Below are 24,044 nucleotides of genomic sequence, written 5' to 3'. Positions count from 1 at the left end.
AGGCTAAAATTTATGTATTTGGTTTTCTCAGCACTCAGCACCAAACGATTAACAGTGAACCACCATTTCAATAACTCAAGATCTCTGTCCATTGCCTTCTGAACCGACTGCCAGTTACTTTCAGAGTAGCACAATGCTGTATCATCAGCAAATGAGGTTAAACTACCATGAAATTTACCCTCACACAGGTCATTAATATATATGATGAATAAAATTGCCCCCAATACAGATCCCTGGGGTACACCACTTTTAATAGTTCCCATATCACTTATGATTGAATTAATTTTGACACACTGTTTCCTGTCTGAGAGATAGCTTTTAAACCATTCATGGGCAACACCTCTAATTCCAATATTGAACAGCTTATTCAACAGCAGTGTGTGGTCGACTGTATCAAACGCTTTTTTTATATCAAGAAAAAGCCCACTAACTTTTTTACCCTCATTCACACCTTCATTAACCCCCATCATAAAATTTAACAAAGCATGTTCAGTGTTCATGGCAGTTCTGAATCCAAATTGATTCTTGCTAAAAAATTTTGTTTGATCTAAAAATGATAGTAATTTGTTCTTCATGATCTTTTCGTATATCTTAGAAAAACAAGACAACAGAGATATCGGACGATAATTACTAGATTTTGTCTTCAGCCCACTCTTAAAAATTGGTATTACTACTGCATTTTTTAGTCTTGAAGGAAAAACACCAGTTGTTAAACTTAAATTAATTAAAAATAAGAGAACATTCTCAATTTCTGGTAAAATTTCCTTAATTAAACTTGTATTTATGCCATCAATTCCAGGAGATGTATTATTTTTTAAGCTTCTTATTACGGTATTAAGATCTGCTGGCAAAACAGGGCCAATAAAAATTGTTTTGACTTGAAATGATTGGGAAAAACTGTTTTTGTATTCCAGGGAAAGAAGATTTCCAACAAAATTAAGATCATTCATTTTTAGGTTTTTAACAATATCTAAAAAATACCTATTAAATTCATTTGCCACTGCTAATGAATCATCAATCAAAATATTATTTACTTCTAATCTAAGAACTTCATCTTTTTTCTTGGACTGACCAGTCAGCTCATTCAATAGTTTCCAAGTTTTCTTGGAATTACCACTACAGCTTTCAAAACTTTTTTTGTAGAAATCGTCTTTCAATTTTTTAATTTCATTATGAAGGGCATTTCTATATTTCTTGTAGTATTTTTTTAGATTCTCATTGTTTGGATGGCGCTTCATAAGCTTAAAATATGATTTCTTTTCTTGATTTTTAAGCACATAAAATCGTTCATCCATGGTTTTATTTTACTGGAAACTTGTTTGTTACAATTTACTATTTCTTTACTTCGCTCTATAAAACCTTGTAACAAATGAAAAAAATTGTCAAACGCAATTGAAGCATCTGTAGCTTCATATACACTAGTCCAATCGGCTTCAGCTAACAGCTGTCTCAGTCTCAAGTAGTCCGTGTGCCACCGTTGCAGGGGGGCGGGAGGGGGACCTCCATTGTCCTTCCCCGCAACGCTGACCACGACTCTTATCAGACAATGATCGCTGATATCAGCTTGGACGACTGTTGCTTCTACCAATACTTTGATCTTTTCCTTAACTCTGACAAAAACATGATCTATACATGTTTCAGATTGTTCTGTGATTCGTGTTGGCTCATTTATTAGACTCTCAAAACCATTACTTGCTAAAATTGTTTTATACGTATCAGTGTTAATGCAATTATCGAGTAAATTAATATTTAAATCCCCTACCAAAAAAAAGTTATTAAATGACCTAAACAAATTTTCTTTATTGCTTAAAATAAATCTAAATTCATTATTAAACAATTCAATAGGAATAAAACTGAATCTATAAACAGCTAAAATATAAAATTGTTGTTCAAAAGCTTTAAAAGAAACAAGCACAGTATCAGACGTTTGTGATTCAAATTGAAGATTATTAATATCCACTAATGAATCTTTTAAATATACAACAATTCCTCCAGCACGATAATCATCACTACATTTTGCATACATTTTATAATTTGATATTTCATAGAGACTAATTTCATTTGAATTTATCCAAATTTCTGATAAAACAATTACCTCTGGGAAATGTGTGTAGCTCGATAATTCCGCAATAAAAAAGTCAAAGTTTTTCCTGAGACTCCTAATGTTTTGATGAATAATTACAATTGTACTATTTGAAATTATTTCTTAAAAGTATATGACATTTAAATAATAAAGCAATAAAACTAAGACTAATTATAAATTTATAAAATCCTACAGGCACAGACATAAGACATTGTTATATACATTTTGTATATAACAAATTTACCAGTTTTGCATAAAAGAACTGTGAAAAGTGCATTTAGTCAATTACAAAAGTATTTAACAATAATATCTATGAATGGAAGTGATAAGGAGTACTTTAAACAATTTTTTCTAAGTCAGCCTGGCAAGTCACCTGAATAACAGTCGATCCGTCGTCCCTGCGCAGAAATATTTTCCCGCCACGAACCCATAGGTGTCGAAAGTTCTTATCTTTCCTCACTTGCCTCGCCGCCCCTAGAAGTCGCCGCCTCGCCGGTGTCAGAGCTTCGTTGACGTACACTGCCTGGTCCATTGGCATATCCATGTGTCTTGTAGAGAGATTCCTCTTCACACGTCGTTTTCTTAGGAACTCCTCTTTGTCCAGTCGCCGCACAAACTTGACGATGATACCAGGTGGAGCGTTGTTCGGCCCCGGTTTGTTGCCCAAACGATGACAAGCGTCAATCATAGATTCCTTCACCTCAATATCCAGGGCTCGGCCTACTGCCTTCACAACTCCTATGACATCCTCGTTAGGCTGTTGCGGGACACCGTGTATTTCGACTGCATTTAACCTAGAGTATTGTTCCATTTCATCAACACGCTTTTCAAGTTCAATAACTTTTTTATTTAGTAGTTGATTCTCTGCGACCAGCGTATCAATAGTTTTCAAACATCTATCCAATGAGATCTTCTGTTCTTTAACATATTTAGTGTTTTCATCAATTTTGTCACTCAAGAGTTCATTAGACTTATTTACGTTTTGTTCAATCAACTTTTGATTCTCACCTATCTCTATGATTTTTTCCATAACGTCCTCAAGAGAAAGCTTACCCTCTTGCACGTCAGATTCAAATCGTAGACTCTTCCTTCTTGTATCTCCACACGGCTGACACCTCCAAACCATTCCTTCGGACGTGATACAGTCTACATCAGCCTTGCTCATCTTCAGACAGCTGCCGTGGAACTCTCTCTCACAATCACAACACTGTAGCTTAATCACGTTCGCTTTTATCACTTTTAAGCATATATTACAGTTAACCATGTTAAAAAAACCAAAAAGAAAACACGTGAAAATAAAACTCCGCCAATATCTCACAAGAAACACGTCATAGACGAGTGACTGGCACGTGTTTCGCGAAATTAAAACTCCGCCAAACTCAAGAGACCGGAACACTATCGCTGAGGTCCTTCTTATCTGAGCGCTCGCTCATCTCTGAAATAAGTAGTCAAAGCGAGCTGTCTGAAGTGTGGGAACTGTTAATGACGATTAGATTATGGTATTTGCAATCCTAAAATGCTATGGGAAGGGAGTAAAACAGGTCCGCGATGTAGGAAGTGGTGAAGGAAGTAGTCAAGACGTGTCGTCCAGAGTGTGGGAACTGTTTTTGACGATTAGATTAAGGTATCTGGAATCCTAAAATGCTATGGGAAGGGAAGGAAACAGGTCCGCAACGTAGGAAGTGGTGAAGGAAGTAGTAAAGGCGAGTAGTCCGGAGTATGGGGACTGTTTATGACGATTAGATTAAGGTATCTGCAATCTTAAATGCCGTGGGAAGGGAGGGAAACAGGTTCGTAAAGTAGGAAGTGATGAAGGAAGTAGTAAAGGCAAGTTGTCCGGAGTGTAGGAACTGTTTATGACGATAAGATTAAGGTATCTGCAATCCTAAAATGCTATGGGAAGGGAGGGAAACAGGTCCGCGACGTAGAAAGTGGTGAAGGAAGTAGTCAAGGCGAGCTGTCCGTAGTGTGGGAACGGTTTGTGACGATTAGATAAGGGTATTGGCAATCATAAAATGCTATGGGAAGTGAGGGAAACAGGTCCGCGAAGTAGGAAGTGGTGAAGAAAGTAGTCAAAGCGAGCTGTCTGGAGTGTGGGAACTGTTTTTTACGATTATATTAAGGTATCTGCAATCCTAAAATGCTATGGGGAGGGATAAAAACAGGTCCGCGACGTAGGAAGTGGTGAAGGAAGTAGTCAAGGCGATCTGGCCGGAGTGTGGTAACTGTTTGTGACGATTAGATTAAGGTATTTCCAATCCTAAAATGCTATGGGAAGGGAGAAAAACAGGCTCGCAACGTAGGATGTGGTGAAGGAAGTAGTCAAGCCGAGCTGTCTGGAGTGTGGGAACTGTTTATGACGATTAGATTAAGGTATATGCAATTTTCAAATGCAATGGGAAGGGAGGAAAATAGGTCCGCTTCGTAGGAAGTGGTGAAGGAAGTAGTAAGGCTAGCAGTGCTGAGCGTGGGAACTGTCTGTGGCAATTACATTAATGTATCTGCAATCCTAACATGCAATGGGAAGGGAGGGAAACAGGTCCACGATGTAGGGAGTGCTGAAGGAAGTAAAGGCGAGCAGTGTGGAGTTTGGGAATGGATTTATGTATCTGCAATATTAAGACTGCTTTTAGAGCAAACTAATGATTTTCCCGAGCAAAGCTCGGTCCCCAGGTGAGCAAAGCTCGGTCCCCAGGTACTAGGCTTTAAATTGAGCTATTGATTGTTTGAACCAGTCAAGCTCAAGATACTGTATTACTCAATCAAAAATCATAAATTTGAATATTTCTTGGGTCCTCTAGTAAGTATAACTTAAGATCGTATCTCAATAGGATTAGAAATCCAAGAATAAACGTGTACGTAATTCTTATCCCCTTTGATGCACAGGAGCTACTTCCATTGGTAAAGAAAGCAGCCCTGTCGAGCAGTGGAGGCATAAGTATTGATAGAGCTGCCTTGGTGTACATGTCCTCAGTGTTGGGCTCTGTGAAGAGCAACGAAGGACCTTACGGGGGAGGATACTGGGGCTACAGGGAAAGCAAGGTAAACTACTAGACATTATACAGACAGGGTCACTAGAACAACTTAATAACTTCAAAACAAAAGGAAATATCACAACCAAATTTGACCTGTCACTGGTAATAGTAAGCTACTTTTTTGTGTACATGGTGATCAGATGTCATCTATGGCGGACGGTCCATAGGGAGTAAGATGAAAATTTTAAAGGTAAGCATAGGTTGATATGTACATCAAATTTAAGGTCTTGTTGAACTTAAAACAATGCTGCCAAATGGAAAACTGAATCAAAAATGACAACCATTCAAAAATTTCTTGAATTTTCCATGTTGAATGTAAACGGCTTCCATTTTTTACTCAGTTATCTTTTTGAGCTCAAATTTGCGGCATTGTACGATACTAATGAAGACCTTTAATTTAATGTGCATTTCAACCTATGATTACGTTTATGATTTTCTTCCGTCTTATAGCGGGCCCTTAGGTCCTGAGGAGGTAGCGTATATTATTATTATCATAAACTCAATCAATCTTTGAACAGCTGTCATTTTTACTCAATTGTTCATTTGAGGTTCAGTTGGTGGCATCTATATATTAATTACGTAAGCCGATTCTTTGCATCAAAATTGTGGGCAAATAGGAAGTCGTAGAATGACAGGAGAGGGCTCAAATTAAAGGTCTCGATCCCGTGACGGCAGGAAAAATAGTGAAATTCCCAAAACTTGAACACAAAATTAGATATAACGTAAAATGTTCTCCATAAGAATAGCATTAGAAGCCGTTTACTGCTGATTTTTGTTTACTTCATTACAGCTGATCGTGATTTATCAGTAAGCCAATAAGCAATATTACATTTGGATTACTTTGCCAGTAAATGTACTGTATACTATATAAAACCAGGGATAACGTTACCTATAATAATTAAGACTTTTTAGTCACGTCAAAGAAATTTGAAATCAATTGTTTTACTGTAGAATTTGCAAACTTGTGTATTTTTAAGTAGGTAAATTAAGTAAAGTTAAGCGCATGATAAGTAGTAGAATCATTGGAAACTAGGCGAAACCCGTCGAAATCTACGGTTACTTTCAAGGCTTACGCTAATTCATCTACGGAAAGTTAGGTGTAGTGGAATATTTTTAATATATTTTATTTTTCGTCACTCTTTTCAATATCTAGGACCAAAATACTATAATTATCTACCACTTCAAATAAAGAATAGTTTAAATTTAAAGCAGTTTAGCAAAGCAAAGATAATTTGGCTTTCTTCTCAGCAGGACATAAATTATATCAATAATATCCTGTTGTAATACTTTCAAAATTCATGTTTTCGGCCCCTGGACTATATTGTTAAGACAATGATAGGTGTTTTACATACCTCAGTCAAATTGTCCAATAAATGATATTGCTCAACAGCTTACATGTTTTGTTGCAAAGACAAAGCTTGCAACTTGTCAAAAACACATTTAAAACACGGACACGAACACAGAAAACATTAATACGGTACGAATACACGATAGACATTTAGATAGCGCTATCATAATACTGATTTGGTCCGGCGCGGCACGGGGTTGGTAGCAGACTGGAGGTCTATGTCACTATTGGAGGTCTATATTAATGTTTTCTGTGTTCGTGTCCGTGTTTCAAATGAGTTTTTGACGAGTTTCAAGCTTTGAAAATGTTGTCTTCGCAACGAAACATGTAACCTGTTGAGCAATATCATTTATTGGACTATTTGACTGAGGTATGTAAAAAACCTATTATTGTCATAAAATTAAAGCCAAACACTGAACCGTACCCTCTCAAAGTTCCAAGGCGTGTTCCCCTACCCTATAAAGATGCTGTAAAAAAGAACTGGATGCAATGTTGGATAAAGGTGTTATTGTGAGAGTAGACACTCCGACTGACTGGTGTTCACCTCTTGTCATTGTCCCTAAAAAGGACAATTCAATAAGACTTTGCGTAGATTTTACTAAACTTAATGAGAGTGTTAAACGAGAACTATATCCTGTGCCCTCTGTAGATTACACTCTGGGAATATTATATGATGCTAAGGTGTTCTTGAAACTAGATGCTAACTCGGGTTATTGGCACATACCCATAACAGAAGAAGCTTCATATTTTACTACTTTCATCACACCTTTTGAAAGGTTCAGATTTTTACGACTTCTTTTTGGGATTTCCACTGGTTCAGTATTCCAGCGTCAAATGTCTGAATCACTTGAAGGGCTTTAAGCTGTTGTTTGCCATTTCGATGACATAACTATATACTGGAAAGATATGGAAGAACATGACAAAAATTTACATAGTGTTTTGTGTAGGCTCCAGGAAAAGGGCTGGACACTTAATAGATCAAAATGTGTGTTCCGGCATGACAGTATCAGTTTACTAGGCCACCTTGTAACTAAAAATGTTATTAAGCCAGATCCCTCTCGTGTTGAGGCTATCCAGAAACTCAAGACGCCAACTAATGTTAAAGAACTAAGAAGAACTCTAGGTGTTGTCAATTACGTAGCCAAGTTTATTCATAATTTGTCAACCATAGTTCATCCACTACATGCTTTACTGCTAAGAAATACAGAATTTGTTTAAGGGGCCTGATCAAGACCAATCTTTGGAAAAGATTAAACTGTCATTGATGTCCGAACCGTGTCTCGCTTTATACAGCATGTCTAAAGAAACCTTCCTCAGCGGATTCATCGTCATACGGTATTGGAGTTGCACTACTTCAGCTTCAAGAAGATGGAACTAAACGTCCTGTGGCCTATGCTTCGAGAAGTTTGTCATCAGCCGAACGTAATTGGGCTCAAATAGAAAAAGAAGCTCTAGCGATTGCATGGGGGTGTGAACGATTTGAACACCTCATTTTAGGGTTGCATTTGCATATTGAGACTGACCATAAGCCCTTGCTCTCCATATTCAAGATAAAAGACTTGGACAATATTACTCCCAGGCTTCAGAGAATACGACTCCGACTGATGAGATATACATATGATATTACCTACACGCCCGGTAAACATTTGATTTTGGCTTATGCACTGTCTCGAGACACAGAGAACTCTGAAGAGGAATGGGAATTTACAGAGGAAATCCTTGCATATATACAAAATATTGACACTACTCTACCATCAGTTTCGGATTAAAGGTTGCGAGAAATAAATCAAGAAACTATGAAAGATGAAACTCTAAAAAATGGGTCACAGTATTGTATGAAAGTTTGGCCAGAAAAATCTAAAGATTCCAGAAGATGTATTGCCCTACTGGTATCATAGAGTGAGCAAAATGGTATACTTCTCTTTGGAAGTCGTATTATAATACCAAATTCTCTTGGAGCTAATGTACTAAGAAGTATTCATGAAGGACATCAAGGCATAACAAAATGTAGATCTTTTGCAAAATTGACTGTGTGGTGGCCTCGTCTTTCTCAACAAATCAAAGAACTAGTAGAAAATTGCAAGATAAGTGCAGAAAATCGTGCTACGAGAGCAGAGCCGCTGATACCAACCCCTTATCCGGACAGACCTTGGCAAATAGTGGGTGCCGATTTGCTGAAGTGCAAAGGTCACTGGTATCTCTTAATCTCAGACTATTATTCCAGGTTTATGGAGATTGCTAGACTAAATGACTTAAAAATGGGCACTATTGTGACATATACAAAGTCCATCTTTGCACGTCATGGTGTACCTGAGACAGTGAGAGCAGACTGTGGTTCTCAATTTGACTGCTGTCACGTCAATTCAAACAACTTGGTCGTGATTATGGATTTAAATTGATTACATCAAGCCCAAAATTTCCACAAAGCAACGGCTTCATCGAAGTACCAATAAAAATAAAATGATGATCCCTACAAAACGCTACTTATGTTAAGAGCAACCCCTCTAGAAAATGGGAAAAGTCCAGCGGAATTACTTTTCGGGAGAAGGATCCGCACTTATGTTCCAATAATGTCTGATCAACTAAGAGCCTATCTGGTAGATGCTGAAAAGTTAAGGGAAAAGGAAGAAGCAAGAATTGATCGTCAAAAGGTTTATTTTGACAAAAGACATAGAGCCACAGAATTGCCTACTCTACCTGATGGAGCTCAAGTCCATATAAAGGACAGGAATCAAGAAGGAACTATATTAAACAAACATCCTGCACCTCAATCCTATATAATTCAAACGCAAGATGGTTGTTTGCGGAGGAACAGAAGATCACTGCAAAGATTTAGCACTACACTCTCAACCAGCACTGCAGACCAGTCCTTCAGAACACCTGAGAAGATCAGAACCTTTCGATCATCTTGCAATGGCATCGCAGACAAATCCTTTAGCGAATCTAAGAAGATCAACAAGACAATTCAAACCTAACCGGAGGTTCGATCTTTAAAGGGGAGACGTGTTGTTATTCAGATGTGTTTGAAAACATATGGTGTTAGAATATTATTTGTTTAGTTTTTGTTGGTAAACATTCTGAATCTTGATTTATTGTAAAAGTTACCTAATAAAGTATTTGTCTTATTAAAACTATATTTTAATTTAACTTTCGATAACACTACAGAATGTTTTACAAGAAACAATAACCACATTGACTAAATAATAAACAATTCAAGATTAAATTGAAAACTTCTGTTTTTTTTTCTGATTTCAAAACATAAAGATTTATTCTATACTTCTTTTTGTAAATTTACTAACATTTATATTTGGGATTTATTGTAGTGTTTAATCAATATTTTGTATGAAGTGGAATAACCTCAATAGCCACTCTAAGAAAACAATTTGGGAATAAAGATGAAATAGGTTTGAACGGGTATTTGTTCATTAAATAAGTACTATGACAAGTTCCAATGGGTGGAAAAACAATATTGATTGCAGGAGATTTTAACCAGGTACTGCCTGTCGCTCCAAGCAAAAAAGGTTAAAATAATATAGCCTACAATGCTTGGAACATCCATATGACCATATGTATCAGTAAACCCAAGAGGTAGTTTCCGTTTCTTTAAACTAACCAAAAATATGCATGTCGAAGATGCTGCTGTAAAGTAATTTTGTGATTGGTTTTTGATAACTGGGTAATGGAACCTTAACCAGTCGCAAAATAACTAGTAACCAGACGTTGATAAGGCCCTTTTAGCGAATTTCTCTATAGGGAAGTAGCTATTACCGTAGGTGGCATGGTAAGACATAGGCCCGGGACCGATTTACTTTTTCATTTTGATGTCCCCAGAGGCCAAAAAACACCATTCGTTCAAATTTATATATAGGCTATATATATATTTATATATATATAGCCTATATATATGTGTGTGTGTGTGTCGGTGAACGCGATAACTTGAGTAATATTTGTCCAATTTTGATGAAATTTGGTTTGAAGGTGTAAAGCGGGATAAACTTGAATGAATTCGCGAACCAGCATGATCGGACCATGGGAACAGGGCTTTACGGGGGGTTTTATAGGGTAAAAATTGGTTTTTATCACTTTTGACCCTCAAAACACAAAATTTCCCAATCTCTTTAGACCTTTTAAAGAGATTTAAAAAACAAATAAATTTAGAACATAAAAGTATTTTTGTATGGTTATTGGTAACGGAGAAAATTTTAAAAAAATTTAAATTTAAAATTCCCATGTTTTTTTTTATGGAGAATACTGTAAAATGTTGTAGTTTGCTTGTTTATGGATATAATTTGATCAAACTTGGCAAATTTATTTATTTTGTACCTACTAAGATATTAATATTTTACTAAAAAACACACTTTATTAGTCTCCTTGTAGCAGCAAACCTAAATACTCGTTAAACCTAATGTTATTTAAATATATTTAATTGAAAATCAATTCAGACAAATGGAAATTCGCTTAGTTGGCAGGTTTGCTGCAACGGGGTATTTTATCATTTAAGGGGATTACCACCACACAAACTTACACTAGGCTAATAGTCGTTTTTTTTGTTTTTTTTTATCAGAAACAAGTCTAGGGTTAAGTTTGGTCAATGGGATGCCATTACTTTACAATAATTTTGATAAACCTTTACAAAAGGAGCGTAAACTTAAAAATAATAACTGGGTTGGGGTGCTAATTTAGTGGTTATGACGAAGAACTAAGGTTATCTCAACACACCTTTATTTGCCTTTTCATATTGGTGAAGACAATTTCCAATATTTCAACCAGGGAAAAATTTTTATCATCATTAAACAAAAGACCAAAGCTACCTTAGTAAACAAATATTTATTCACAAACATGTTTGCTGCCTTAACCAGAGTTAAACCTCTGGAGTCATTCAAATTTGAAAATAACATCAACAAAGGCAAACAAAGATAAACAAGAAACTGTTTTTACACAAGAGATATGTTGTACTGGGATATCTATCCTGACACATAGATAATTTTATTCTGAGTTTGTTTAAATATTACAATAATTTGTATTACGTTTGAGCTTTTTAGGGACCTTTGTTCCTACAAGCCATTAGTTGTTTTTAGTTATACAAGACCTTTAATTTGATGTACATACTAACCGATGCTTACCTTTAAGATTTTCAACCCTCTCCCTATGGGCCGTCCGCCATAGATGACATCTGATCTCCATGTTCACAAAAAAGTAGTTTACTTTTACCAGTAATGACAGCCCAAATTCGGTTGAGGTATCTGTTTTTGTTTTAATGTTATAAAGTTGCCCTAAGACTTAATTGTCAACCTGAATATTTATACAGTAGATCAACGATTATCTGACTTGTGATTATTGTAATCACATTGTTTGGTCAGGTTATCCGTAATGTTGGTTAACAGAAAGACCGATCACGACGGCTGTTACTCCAATCACCAGAGACTATCAGCGGTGACACAGACATTTGAAGATATGCTTATGGGTGTTACTACAATTATAGGAGACAATAAAAACAAATAAAAAATATATGTAAAATGTACATATTAAATGTTATCAACCAAAGTTAAAATAATATATCTAATTTTTACTGACAATGACCGATTATCTGAAAAAAAAAACATATATACAGGGTGATTGGAACTCAGTGTGACAAAAATTTGTTGGTGTAAGTACAAAGTAAATGAAGTGTGATGATGCATATAAAAGGTTCCAAGTCTAAAAATTAGCTTCCCAAAAACTTATTTTATGTTTTTAAACTTAATACATTAATTTCTCAATTACCTGTATATGGATTTGAGTAGAAAATGTCATTATCGTGTTCTAAATTAAATTTTGAAAAAGAATAATAGAAAATGAAGTAAGATCAGTTGTAAAAACTCCATTGTAAATATATTGAAAGATAAAAATTAAGATGTTTGATAAAAATTTAAAAAAAACATTGGTCTATTGCATTTTTTTCACACCCTGTATACAAGAAAGTGTCTGAATATGTTAAAATCTCCGCCATTTTATAAGCTTTCCAACCATATGCTACACTATTGAGGTTTAGATATTCTTTTGTTTGTTTTAGTGGTTTGAATACCAGAAAACAGGGAACTTTTTTACTGTTTTTATTGTTCAAGCTGAAACAAAAATACAACTTTTACTTAATACAGGCCGACTTTCTATGTTTTAAATGTTAAAGACATCATGTTTTGTAGTCTTCAAACCACTTAACCCCTAAACTGCGGCCTAAGATAGTGGGCCGCGGTTTGGACACGATCAGTGGCGCGGGATGTAATTACGCTCGCCAATGGCCCAGGGCAAGGTTTTTCGCAATTCTTCGTGGTTTTTTAACATTCTGAGGAAACCTAGTATAAAACGCATTTTAAAGCAAATAACTATGATAAATATTATAATAAACATTGTAATAGTCTTCATGTTAGCGTAAATGATATACTTTAATTTTTAAATTTTATAAATAACTAGCTGTACCTGCGGGCTTTGCCCCGTTTAACTACTTAATTTTCAAGATGAGCTTGTTCGCATGGCTCTATCACGTCCTGGTTGAAGTTCGTTCGCTACGCTCACTCACCTTTAGGTTCGAACTCGTTCGCTACGCTCACTTGCCTTCAGGTTAGCTTGTTCGCTACGCTAACTCGCCTCCAGGTTGAAGTTCGTTCGCTACGCTCACTCACCTTTTGGTTGCAAATTAGCTATTGTCATAAATAAAAAAAAAATATAGTACTGCACCCTGTTGGTAATCCTTGTAACTTTAATGCTATTAAACATCATAGAACAGAACCAACTTGTTTAATTGAAACAGCTGTTAAGATTCATTAATTCCTTTTAAATATGAAAAATCATGAGGTTTACATGGGAAACTCCAGAGCCACTGGGGCGGAGCCCGAAAGCCCGATCAGAATTAAAACTACTTAGTTTTCCTATTTAATTCCCAAAGAATCTGTGTACCGAATTTCAGCCTCCTAGGTAAATGGGAAGTGGGAGAATTAGTGATGAGTGAGTGAGTGAGTCAGTCAGAGAGTCAGTGAGGGCTTTGCCTTTTATAAGTATAGACTAGCTGGCCCGACAGATGTCGTCCTGTCCTAATGTGGTTTTATGTCAATGCTCGTTCATTTCCAAGATGAGCTCGTTCGCATGGCTCAATCACGTCCTGGTTGAAGTTCGTTCCCTACGCTCACTCACCTTTAGGTTGGAGCTCGTTCGCTGCGCTCCCTTGCCTTCAGGTAAGCTCGTTCGCTACGCTAACTCGCCTCCGGGTTGAAGTTCGTTCGCTACGCTCACTCATCTTTTGGTTGCAAATTAGCTGTTGTCATAGATTAAGAAAAATATAGTGCTGCACCCTGTTGGTAAACCTATTACCTTTTTAATGCTATTGAACATCACAGAATCAAATTCTTTAGTTGAACCAGCTGTTAAGATTCTTTAATAATTCCATTTAAATATGAGTACTCATAAGGCTAAAATGGGAAACTCCAGAGCCACTGGGGCGGAGCCCCTTTGACGGATCTTCACCAAACTTCACCCAAACCATCCTTAAATAATGCTTAATAATGCCTGAAAGTTTCATTACAATCTGTCGAGCGGTTTCGGAGTCCATAAAGGACAAACAAACAAACATACATCGGATTTTGTATATATAGATTAATAATAATAAACTAATAAATAAATAACAAGATATTGCATTGACCATATTTACTTACGGGTTTTTTTTGTTGTCTGGTCAACTGAGTGGATGTTTCAAGAAGTAAATATTGAAATATTTATATATATAGCCTATATACTACTAGCTGGCCCGACAGACGTCGTCCTGTCCTAATGTGGTTTTATGTTAAATGCTCGTTCATTTTCAAGATGAGCTCGATCGCATGGCTCAATCACGTCTTGGTTGAAGTTCGTTCGCTACGCTCTCTCACCTTTCGGCTGGAGCTCGTTCGCTGCGCTCACTTGCCTTCAGGTTAGCTCGTTCGCTACGCTAACTCACCTCCAGGTTGAAGTTTGTTCGCTACGCTCACTCACCTTTTGGTTGCAAATTAGCTGTTGTCATAAATAAAAAAAAAACAATAGTGCTGCACCCTGTTGGTAAAACCTATTAACTTTTTAATGCTATTGAACATGACAGAATCAAATTCTTTAGTTGAAACAGCTGTTAAGATTCTTTAATTCCATTTAAATAGAGTACTCTTAAGGTTAACATGGGAAACTCCAGAGCCACTGGGGTGGAGCCCTTTTGACGGATCTGCACCAAACTTCACACAAACCACCCTTGAATAATGCTTAATAATGCCTGAAAGTTTCATTACAATCTATCGAGCGGTTTTGGAGTCCATAAAGGACAAACAAACAAACAAACATACATTGGATTTTATATATATATAGATGTACAAAGGTTACTTTTTACTATTTTTAAACATTCTTCAGAGTATGGTACTCTTTGAAGCACGGCACTACGCACAAGGAAACCACGCAGTCCGGGTACTGATACCGCGACTCCCACCTGACCGGTTCACGTCGCAAAATGTGACAATAGACAATAGACATGATGGCAAACATAGCATTGACGTGAGGGAAACTCTTTTTTCCATTGAAGAAAAACATGATGGAAAATGACACTGTGTCAATCTCAGTGGTGTACGACCGAGGTAAGGACAACCATCCGGTTTTTTGACTTTTTGGATCTGAGCTGCAATGGTTTCCTCTAAAATTTGGTGAACTAGCTCTAAATGAAATTCTGCCAGTGTCACTTACACATAGATAAATTTCATGGGAATTGAGTATTGCCAGATCCACAAAATATGTAAAAACGGTTTTTTATACTACTTTTGAGTGCGCCTAATACATTGCTGTAACAATCACACCCGACAAGCCTAGGCTTTCTGTGTCATATATCTCGGTTTCTGTTATACACACACACACACACACACACACACACACATATATATATATATATATATCCAAATAGACATATATACATACATATATACAATGGTTTTGTTTTAACAACACGAAGAACCGACGTTATCATCTCAACGCGACAAAAACAACTACCAGGCGCAACCTTTTGTACTGCAGAACATGTGGCGTAGACGTAGTTCCAGAAAGGTACACTTGAGTGCAGCACCAAATGGTCTGTCAATTCTCAGGGTCAATGTACCATGAAAAAAATTAGCAGAAGACTTGTATCAACGAAATAAATGTTCAGCAGAGAACATCAAAACCGTCTAAACTCGCGCATCGCGGTTAACGCCACAAAGCTGTTGGACGTGATATTCTGTGCGGCGCAATACATGTACAGAATACTACCACGGAATAACGCGTGTGTCGCGGTTAAGGGGTTAAGCGTACATAAGCAGATATAAAGCTCAATGGTGTAGCATGGAACCTTTTATATGCATCATCACACTGCATTTACTTTGTACTTACACCAAAAAATTATTGTCACACTGAGTACCAATCACTCTGTATATTCAATCATCTCCAATCCCCAATTGTTTAGGATAATCAACTATTTACTGTATTTAACTTCCCATTAAAGTTACGCAGAGGATACGCGACCGGTAACCGGACGTGGATTAGGCGTCCGGCAGTTACTGTCATAACCTAACCTAACCAACCAAACTTGCTGATAGTGAAAAAAATCAAATGAAGGTTCAATTCTCTTCATAACATAAAATTATAAATGCCGAAAATTCTAACAAAAGATGTACAGTTAAGAAGAAATTGCATTCAAAGCAAAATCTGTGACAAAAAGTTAAAGATACCGATGGTTTTCGAACCGGGGACCTCTCGCACATCAGCCGAGCACTCTATCCACTACACCACGAACACTGGTGGCTGAACATCGTATCATTGTGGTAATGGCGTTCCGGGACCCCCTACCGGACGCCTAATCCACGTCTGGTTACCGGACGCGTATCCTCTGTGTTAAAGTTAACATTATGTTACTTCAGCTTGAAACATTGACCAGTTATTAGTGCAATGAGTTTGCTATGTATTGACTTTGATGAATACCTCAACTTAAGGAGCATTCATAGATGGTATGTTGGTTTGGTTGCAATCTATTATTTATTCCTATTATTTAGTTACAGTATTTACTATTTAGGCTACTGTTGTTTCTAACAGTTAAATTGTTCTTTTAGTGATAGGAAATGACGAAGAATTATATAGAGGGCGAGATGTATGTTGTATGTGTTCATCTATGACAAAGTATTCTCCCCTTTGTCCTTAATTTCCTTAAGAGTCTACAATTAAACTAGTTCTATATTTTGTTTGTGTTCATATTATTTGGTAAAATTTTTACAGGTTTTTTATGTGCACTTGAACTTGAACTAATGTATTTTAAGTCCATATGCGCCACCTAGTTGCGGCTACACTCAAACTACAGAGCAATACGCACAAACTCCCCTTACTTAAAAAACGTCCCTTGTAGTTTGTTTAGATCATTTTGTTTGTATTAATTGTGTAGGCCATCTAAACTGAGGTACAAATCGAAATCACGTCTAATTGGGCCTGCGCCTGTCGACTGAACACGGCAATAATGCTGCAATGTCCCTAAACTGCTTCATTTGCATTTGAGGTTTGCTGTGATGCTCCTGCGATTCTGCCTGAAGCCTTACTCCCCTTGACGTTTGTTAACATATGGAAATTTAACCGTAAATATATTTTTCAAGTTCACTAAGGACCTGACTATTGTTTTGCACAATTTTAGATTTTGTTATTGTTGTAAATATTTTATTTTTTTACGTCTCCTGGAAGTGATAATACTTAAACAGATTTACTACAAGGACATGAATGAAATCTACATGGATGGTCCCTCGTCTGTTGCAGGCTGCTTTGGACATTGCAGCTCGCACCATCTGCAAGGAAGTGTCTCCTGATGGGATCGGTGTGCTAGTGCTGCACCCTGGATGGGTCCAGACAGACATGGGAGGCCCCAACGCTCTTATCACTACCTCCCAGAGTGTCCAAGGACTGATCAAGGTCATCCTCAGCCTAAGTGACAAAACCAATGGTGCTTTCATACAACACGATGGGGCTACTCTGCCATGGTGAATGCACATTCTGACCATCAAGCAATAATAATTCTTATTTAGCAAACTATTGTTGTGTTATATATTTGTGATAAATTTTATAAATAATATATTTTTGTATTATTTTGTTGTTGCATTTATGGGATAAAAATATATTGGTTATAAATAAAAACTCTTACTTGTTATATAATTGACGCATGATTATTTATGTACCAGTACCGCTATCAAATGTGATAAGTTATTTAACAGTTTCCATTGCTTGATATACAGGTGGATCAAATGTAGAGGCTATAACTTTCTGTTGTATCAAATAGGGTTTATTAAAAGGGGGTTGGTGCACCAATTTCTTTTTCAAAAACCACCCCGCCCTCCGAGCGTCACAGAAGTTACAATAACTTTATATAGTAACACCTCTTATTTTGATGCATTGTGATTTTGCTTTCTTGGGTTGGCCAACCTGAAATATAGCCTTCTGCCTTTCTGTTAGCTTTCAGTCTGCTCTGCTGTTGTAATTGTTGTTGGTTGTTTCTCTTTACCAAATACATAGTTATAAAACATTGTTTCAGTGATTGTGAAGTATATACTCAGATGTTGAATGTTTCAGTGTTAATTTTTGCAGTGTTTTTATTTATTAGTGTTACTTTTACCTCAGAATGCCCCGAAGTACAAGAATATTCAAGAAGAGAGCGAAAACGTTTGGTCGGTAGGTCTGATGAGTACAACCCAAAAAATGATCAAGGCCTAACCCCATCCAAGCCTAAAGCCCCGTTCACACGGGGCGAGTTTACAAGCTACACGCCGGCTTTTTTACACGCAGCTAGTAAAATAGCACAGTGTGAACGACGTACTCGCTCAAAAGCTGCTTGTAAAAATGCTCTGGAAAAAGTTGACGGTGCCGCTACTTTAGTTGCTTGTGCGCTTGTTACTCAAAGATGTTGGAGGATTTGGTTCAAGCCAGCTACTGAGCGAGTGGAAAAAGCATCGTGTGGACGACTACAAGCGCACTCGCCGGCGTCTTTCTACACGTCGGCGAGTTGGCGAGTGGACAAGCTCCGTGTGAACGAATACAAGCACACTCGCCAACTTGCCGGCTTCTTACACGCTGGCGTGTAGCTTGTAAACTCGCCCCGTGTGAACGGGCCTTAAGGATCAGTCAAGGCCTAGTTCCTCTTCCAAAAAAACTCAGTAATAGTTTAGAGGGGTATGGAGAACAGGAAAGTGAACAGTTTGAATATAGCATCATTGACTTGAATGCTCTTGAGGAAACTAAATGATGTAGCTTCTTGTAAAATTTTTAATTCTCCACTGAAACTAGGGAAAAGTCAAGTTTGCAAATTGGGGTGTGAAGTAGCTGTAGGGTGTACTCATTGTGAATACAATACTACAAAACTGTAAAAGTGTTTTATTTAATAGGCTTAAAGAAGACAAAGCTTATAAGCTATATGATTTGAATATTAGATTAGCACTAGGCCTTCGTACGATAGGCAAGGGCAGAATCGCAGCTAAAAAACTATGCAGTGTTCTGAATTTAGGACAGCCCTTCCACAGATTTTTCTTTCATGAAGAATATTTAGGTTTGGTTGCTGCTAATGTAGCTAAGGAATCCGGTAAAGGCAGTCTTAGAAGCTGTCAAGCTCAATAACAAATTTAGCGATATTGCTGTAGCCGTCGATGGATCGTGGCAGCGAAGAGGTTATAAATCACTTAATGGCGTATTGACAGTAACCTCCCTGGCAAATGGTAACGACTCGGAATCCGCAAAAATTAGTAGTATAGACGTTATAAACTTACTCTTTATTTTGACAACCTTACAATATTAAGATCAAATTTTTGAAAATAGGACGAAGAGAGCTTGAAAATAATCCCTTCATACAAAGAGTATAGTTTTAAAATATTTATCATAACCAAATGTCATTAGTCTTTCTTTATTTACATTTACATTTATGTACATGTTGTATCACACAATACCTTTCAATGTTTTACCAAGACTGACCAAGAGTGATCAACCGTTCAACTCTACAGTACATAATTGGCTACATGCTGTGGCCGGAGCCCAGATTCATTAGGCCTATATTGCAGTTGCAGTTGCATCGTGTCCATCTTAACTTGCCACGCATTTGTATTCACTTCTAGTGGGGACGCGGCTTTTAGTACAGGAAGTCAGAGTTAATATATATTGCTCAACTTAACACAATGATAAAATGAAATGAAAAGAAAAATCATTACACAGGCAGGTTTCTAACACTTAACTTGTACTTTAAAATATGATATAAATATTTTAACAGAATCAGTTTATACAATAAAACAAAACAGAAATCATAGATATGGAAATTAAAAACAAAATCTGTAAATTTTAAAAATACTTACACACACACACTCACACACACACACACATACAAGTCAGCGACCCCCATGCGCACAAGCCCCTAGGACAAACCTACCATGGCCATGCGTTCAAAATAGAGATTTTTTATTGCTGCCACAAACCGGGAACGACTATCGAGGGATTTAATAGCTAAAGGGAGATCGTTCCAAAGATGGCAAGCAGTTACAACAAACGCTCTGTTGTAAACTGCCTACGATGGTCCTATGGTGAGGCATACGCAAAGTTAATGATAAAATGTATGAGATAAAATATATTGATCTGTACAAGTTTTAAGTAAATTATTCTTAGTGTCTATTTTATAAACAGGTTAGTAAGCTTTGAGGGGTAACAAGAATATACAGCTGAAGTATACCAAAAATGTAAAACTTTATTATTTCCAACTGTGTAAGCGTATTCTGTACATGAATACCTTAAATACAGAATAATTGTAGACTCAGCCTAAATTGACAAGAAAAACTCATGCCACACTATCCCAGCTTATGAGCTGTGGTTGGCTGACTAGGGCAACGTTATTAACTTAATTGATTACAGCTAAAAAATTAATTTCAAAATCAATCAAACATAAGCTAGTGAATAGAATTGGTTCTACTGTATTTTACAGTATATGTAGAATATGATGTATGCCTCCCAAAATATTTAATTTTTGATAATGTTACAGCATTTCAGCTTTAGTATATTTAAAGAAAGCAGAAGAAAGACTACCTAATTAATTTTGTAAGTGATAATCAACTTTTTTAATGGTGTACATTTTATGAATTACCGATACTAACAAAAGTAGTTACATTGGTTGGGATCTATCATATGTCAACACTATCTTATAGGCTAAGTGAAATTTAATTTACTATAAGTGACTTACAAATACCAATAATTATTCCGATATTTCAAAACTGGAAATGTCAATTTTTAAGACCCCTTTCGGTGTAACTTTACTGGGCTCAAGACAATACATGGAAATGTGGAAATGTATGTAATAGGTACCAAACTCATTTTTTTCACGAGAAGTAATAGTTGAGTTCCAAAATTAATAACATTTTGAAATTTTAATGAACCAAAAACTAGTAATAATTATTCTAATATAGCCTTGGTTAGAAATTGCTGTATAATTGTTAACTCATCAAGATCTCACTCACATTCTTTCTTGTACTATTCAAACCACCCGAAGAATACTCAAAATTTTGACTAGTTTTAAAGAGGTAATGTAGTAATATTATAATATAACAAGAAATTATAATACAATTTAGATAGCATTATAATATTAATATAATTATGATACATTATGTATAAAGGTAATGTAATTTTTGCTATAGTCAATGTCTTAAAATATATTATAAATTGTACCAGTTAAACATACCAAGAGAATTTGCATATTTAATTGTCATCAGAAAATATTTGTTATCTACATAAATTTACATTCCAATTAGATTACAAATACGATACAAGAGTGTTTAACTTTGGTTGCATCAAGTAAGACACAACATTTTTTTGAATAACATTTCATAGGTTTGCTAATAGCATAGATGAAATAATTTACAATTATTCATCTGTACTAAAGTGAATGTTTAATCAAACAATTTACAATACACCAACCCCGGGCACTCTCCTTTTCTGCTAGTTCTCCATAACGATAACATTACTGGAGACAAAGTGATGTATTTGCCACTTTCAGCATGTTAGTACCCTCTAAGCTTCTAACAGTTAGCCTATATAAAACATGTAAGTTTCTATTCAAGCTAAATTTGATAGTTATAAAACATCAATCAAAAATGTATTTCAATAGCAACTAGGCTTAATAAATTAATTCTATGATGGGTAAATATTTAAAAAGTTAGGTGAATTTAGCTTGAAACCTTCTTTAGTTTTACCAGCCTTGGTCATAAATTGTTCAAAATAATGTATGTCTAAGTTTGAATCAGGATTAGTCTAATAATAATTTGTAAATAAAACCTGGAGTCTTCACTATCAATTGGGAAATTATAAAATATTTTAGAACAATACTAGAGCTATCAACCTTGAAAGTAAAGCAAGTCTTCTTGGCATATATGTATGGTCTGATATCCAAAATAACATTGTGGTTACAGATTTGAGATTTTGTTGTTTTGAATTAATGTCAGGCTATATCTTGAGGTATAGTCTCAGAGAAGTTTAACCGTGGCTAAAACCTCAATTTCTTCAAAAAGGGTTTCAAGGTAAATCTTCTTCTTCAGGGGGTATCCATTGTCAACACTTCATTGTAATTTTTTATTACTTTTCTTCTTTGTCTTCACTACATTATTATTTGTTGTTTTACGTCTCAGTATATATCTATTAAATTAATTTAACTAGTCTCACATTCAAAAAAGCCTATAAAATTGTTTGATAATCTAAAGTCAGTAATCTCAATTGTTTTTACTGAAGACATAGTGTTATCATTCAGTTAGATGAGGTTTTCTCCCGGGCTTCCATCTAAAGTTATGACTAATGACTATATCACAAGGAACACTGAACTTATGACCAGTGGTAGGATTAACTGAACCGAGTATCAGTCTGGTTCATCTTATGGAAACGTCAACGTCGAGTGACTGATTGGCAGTGTTGTCTGAAGTCTCTGTAGGTCTACACTCACTTTCAACATCTTGAGAACTTCTTGAGCGCTGGAGAAACTTTCTACTTATCCTTAGTACTTTGGTTCCAAAGTTGTCTGTGGAGGAGCCCTCATCAGAACTGCTACTCTCCACTTTGCTGACATCTACTTGACACTCAGATGAGTGGCTGACTATGACGGGCTCTGTTGAAGATCCAGTGCTGGTTGATTGCCCCTCTTGCTCAGGTTTTAAGACCACCTCTACACCTCTAGTGCTGAAAACCAAAAAACAACTGTTATAACAATAGATATCACACCATCAAACCAAACCTACGTATGTCATGTTAAATAAACAAAATCCAAATTACTATTTGCTTGTACAGTATGCCCATTGCACAATGGTTTAAGGCACATTTGTTATTTATTGTGCTTTATTAATGGACCTCAACTGTTTGTCACCATAGACTTGTTGGTCTGAAGACAGGGAGGGTATATGTCACACAGGCAAACCAAGTTCTTGAATCAGCAATGTTTGGCATGGACACTACCACAGAGCTACTGTGTCCAGCCATAGAACACCAACAGCTACCACTGAGCTACTGGGTCCAGCCATAGAACACCAACAGCTACCACCGAGCTACTGTGTCCAGCCATAGAACACCAACAGCTACCACTGAGCTACTGTGTCCCACCAAGAAATACAAACAGAGCCTACCACTGAGCTACCGTGTCCAGCCAAGGAACACCAACAGCTACCACCGAGCTGCTGCGTCCAGCCAAGGAACACCAACAGCTACCACCGAGCTGCTGCGTCCAGCCAAGGAACACCAACAGCTACCACCGAGCTACTGGGTCCAGCCATAGAACACCAACAGCTACCACTGAGCTGCTGCGTCCAGCCAAGGAACCCCAACAGCTACCACCGAGCTACTGGGTCCAGCCATAGAACACCAACAGCTACCACTGAGCTACTGGGTCCAGCCATAGAACACCAACAGCTACCACTGAGCTACTGGGTCCAGCCATAGAACACCAACAGCTACCACCGAGCTGCTGCGTCCAGCCAAGGAACACCAACAGCTACCACCGAGCTACTGGGTCCAGCCATAGAACACCAACAGCTACCACTGAGCTGCCGCGTCCAGCCAAGGAACACCAACAGCTACCACCGAGCTACTGGGTCCAGCCATAGAACACCAACAGCTACCACCGAGCTACTGGGTCCAGCCATAGAACACCAACAGCTACCACTGAGCTGCTGTGTCCAGCCAAGGAACACCAACAGCTAGGTCACCGAGCTACTGGGTCCAGCCATAGAACACCAACAGCTACCACCGAGCTACTGGGTCCAGCCATAGAACACCAACCGCTACCACAGAGCTGCTGCGTCCAGCCAAGGACCACCAACAGCTACCACCGAGCTACTGGGTCCAGCCATAGAACACCAACAGCTACCACCGAGCTGCTGCGTCCAGCCAAGGAACACCAACAGCTACCACCGAGCTACTGGGTCCAGCCATAGAACACCAACAGCTACCACCGAGCTACTGTGTCCCACCAAGAAACACAAACAGAGCCTACCACTGAGCTACCGTGTCCAGCCAAGGAACACCAACAGCT

The 24,044-nt window shown here is 37.2% G+C and overlaps 2 protein-coding genes across 4 annotated transcripts in view; one reads left to right on the top strand and one right to left on the bottom strand.

Annotated features, from left to right (window-relative positions):
- LOC128992339 (C-factor-like) overlaps positions 1-17,672 on the top strand; it is a 76,527-nt gene extending 58,855 nt beyond the window's left edge. For both annotated transcript variants that reach the window (XM_054415995.1, XM_054415914.1), the window contains exons 5-6: positions 4,970-5,125; positions 17,276-17,672. In XM_054415995.1, the coding sequence (XP_054271970.1) occupies positions 4,970-5,125; positions 17,276-17,500 (381 nt within the window). In that variant the 3' untranslated portion in view covers positions 17,501-17,672. The remainder of the gene's footprint in view (positions 1-4,969; positions 5,126-17,275) is intronic.
- Positions 17,673-20,211: 2,539 nt separating this feature from the next.
- The window catches only part of LOC128992205 (uncharacterized), a 110,688-nt gene continuing 106,855 nt past the window's right edge, over positions 20,212-24,044 (bottom strand). For both annotated transcript variants that reach the window (XM_054415790.1, XM_054415709.1), the window contains exon 4: positions 20,212-22,699. In XM_054415790.1, the coding sequence (XP_054271765.1) occupies positions 22,393-22,699 (307 nt within the window). In that variant the 3' untranslated portion in view covers positions 20,212-22,392. The remainder of the gene's footprint in view (positions 22,700-24,044) is intronic.

The sequence above is a fragment of the Macrosteles quadrilineatus genome, unplaced genomic scaffold, assembly GCF_028750875.1.
Source record: "Macrosteles quadrilineatus isolate MER2022 unplaced genomic scaffold, UCM_ALF_1.0 Scaffold_1__1_contigs__length_201487025, whole genome shotgun sequence".
Classification (NCBI taxonomy): domain Eukaryota; kingdom Metazoa; phylum Arthropoda; class Insecta; order Hemiptera; family Cicadellidae; genus Macrosteles; species Macrosteles quadrilineatus.
The sequence above is the reverse complement of the archived record's forward strand: the minus strand, read 5'-3'. Positions and strand labels throughout refer to the sequence as shown.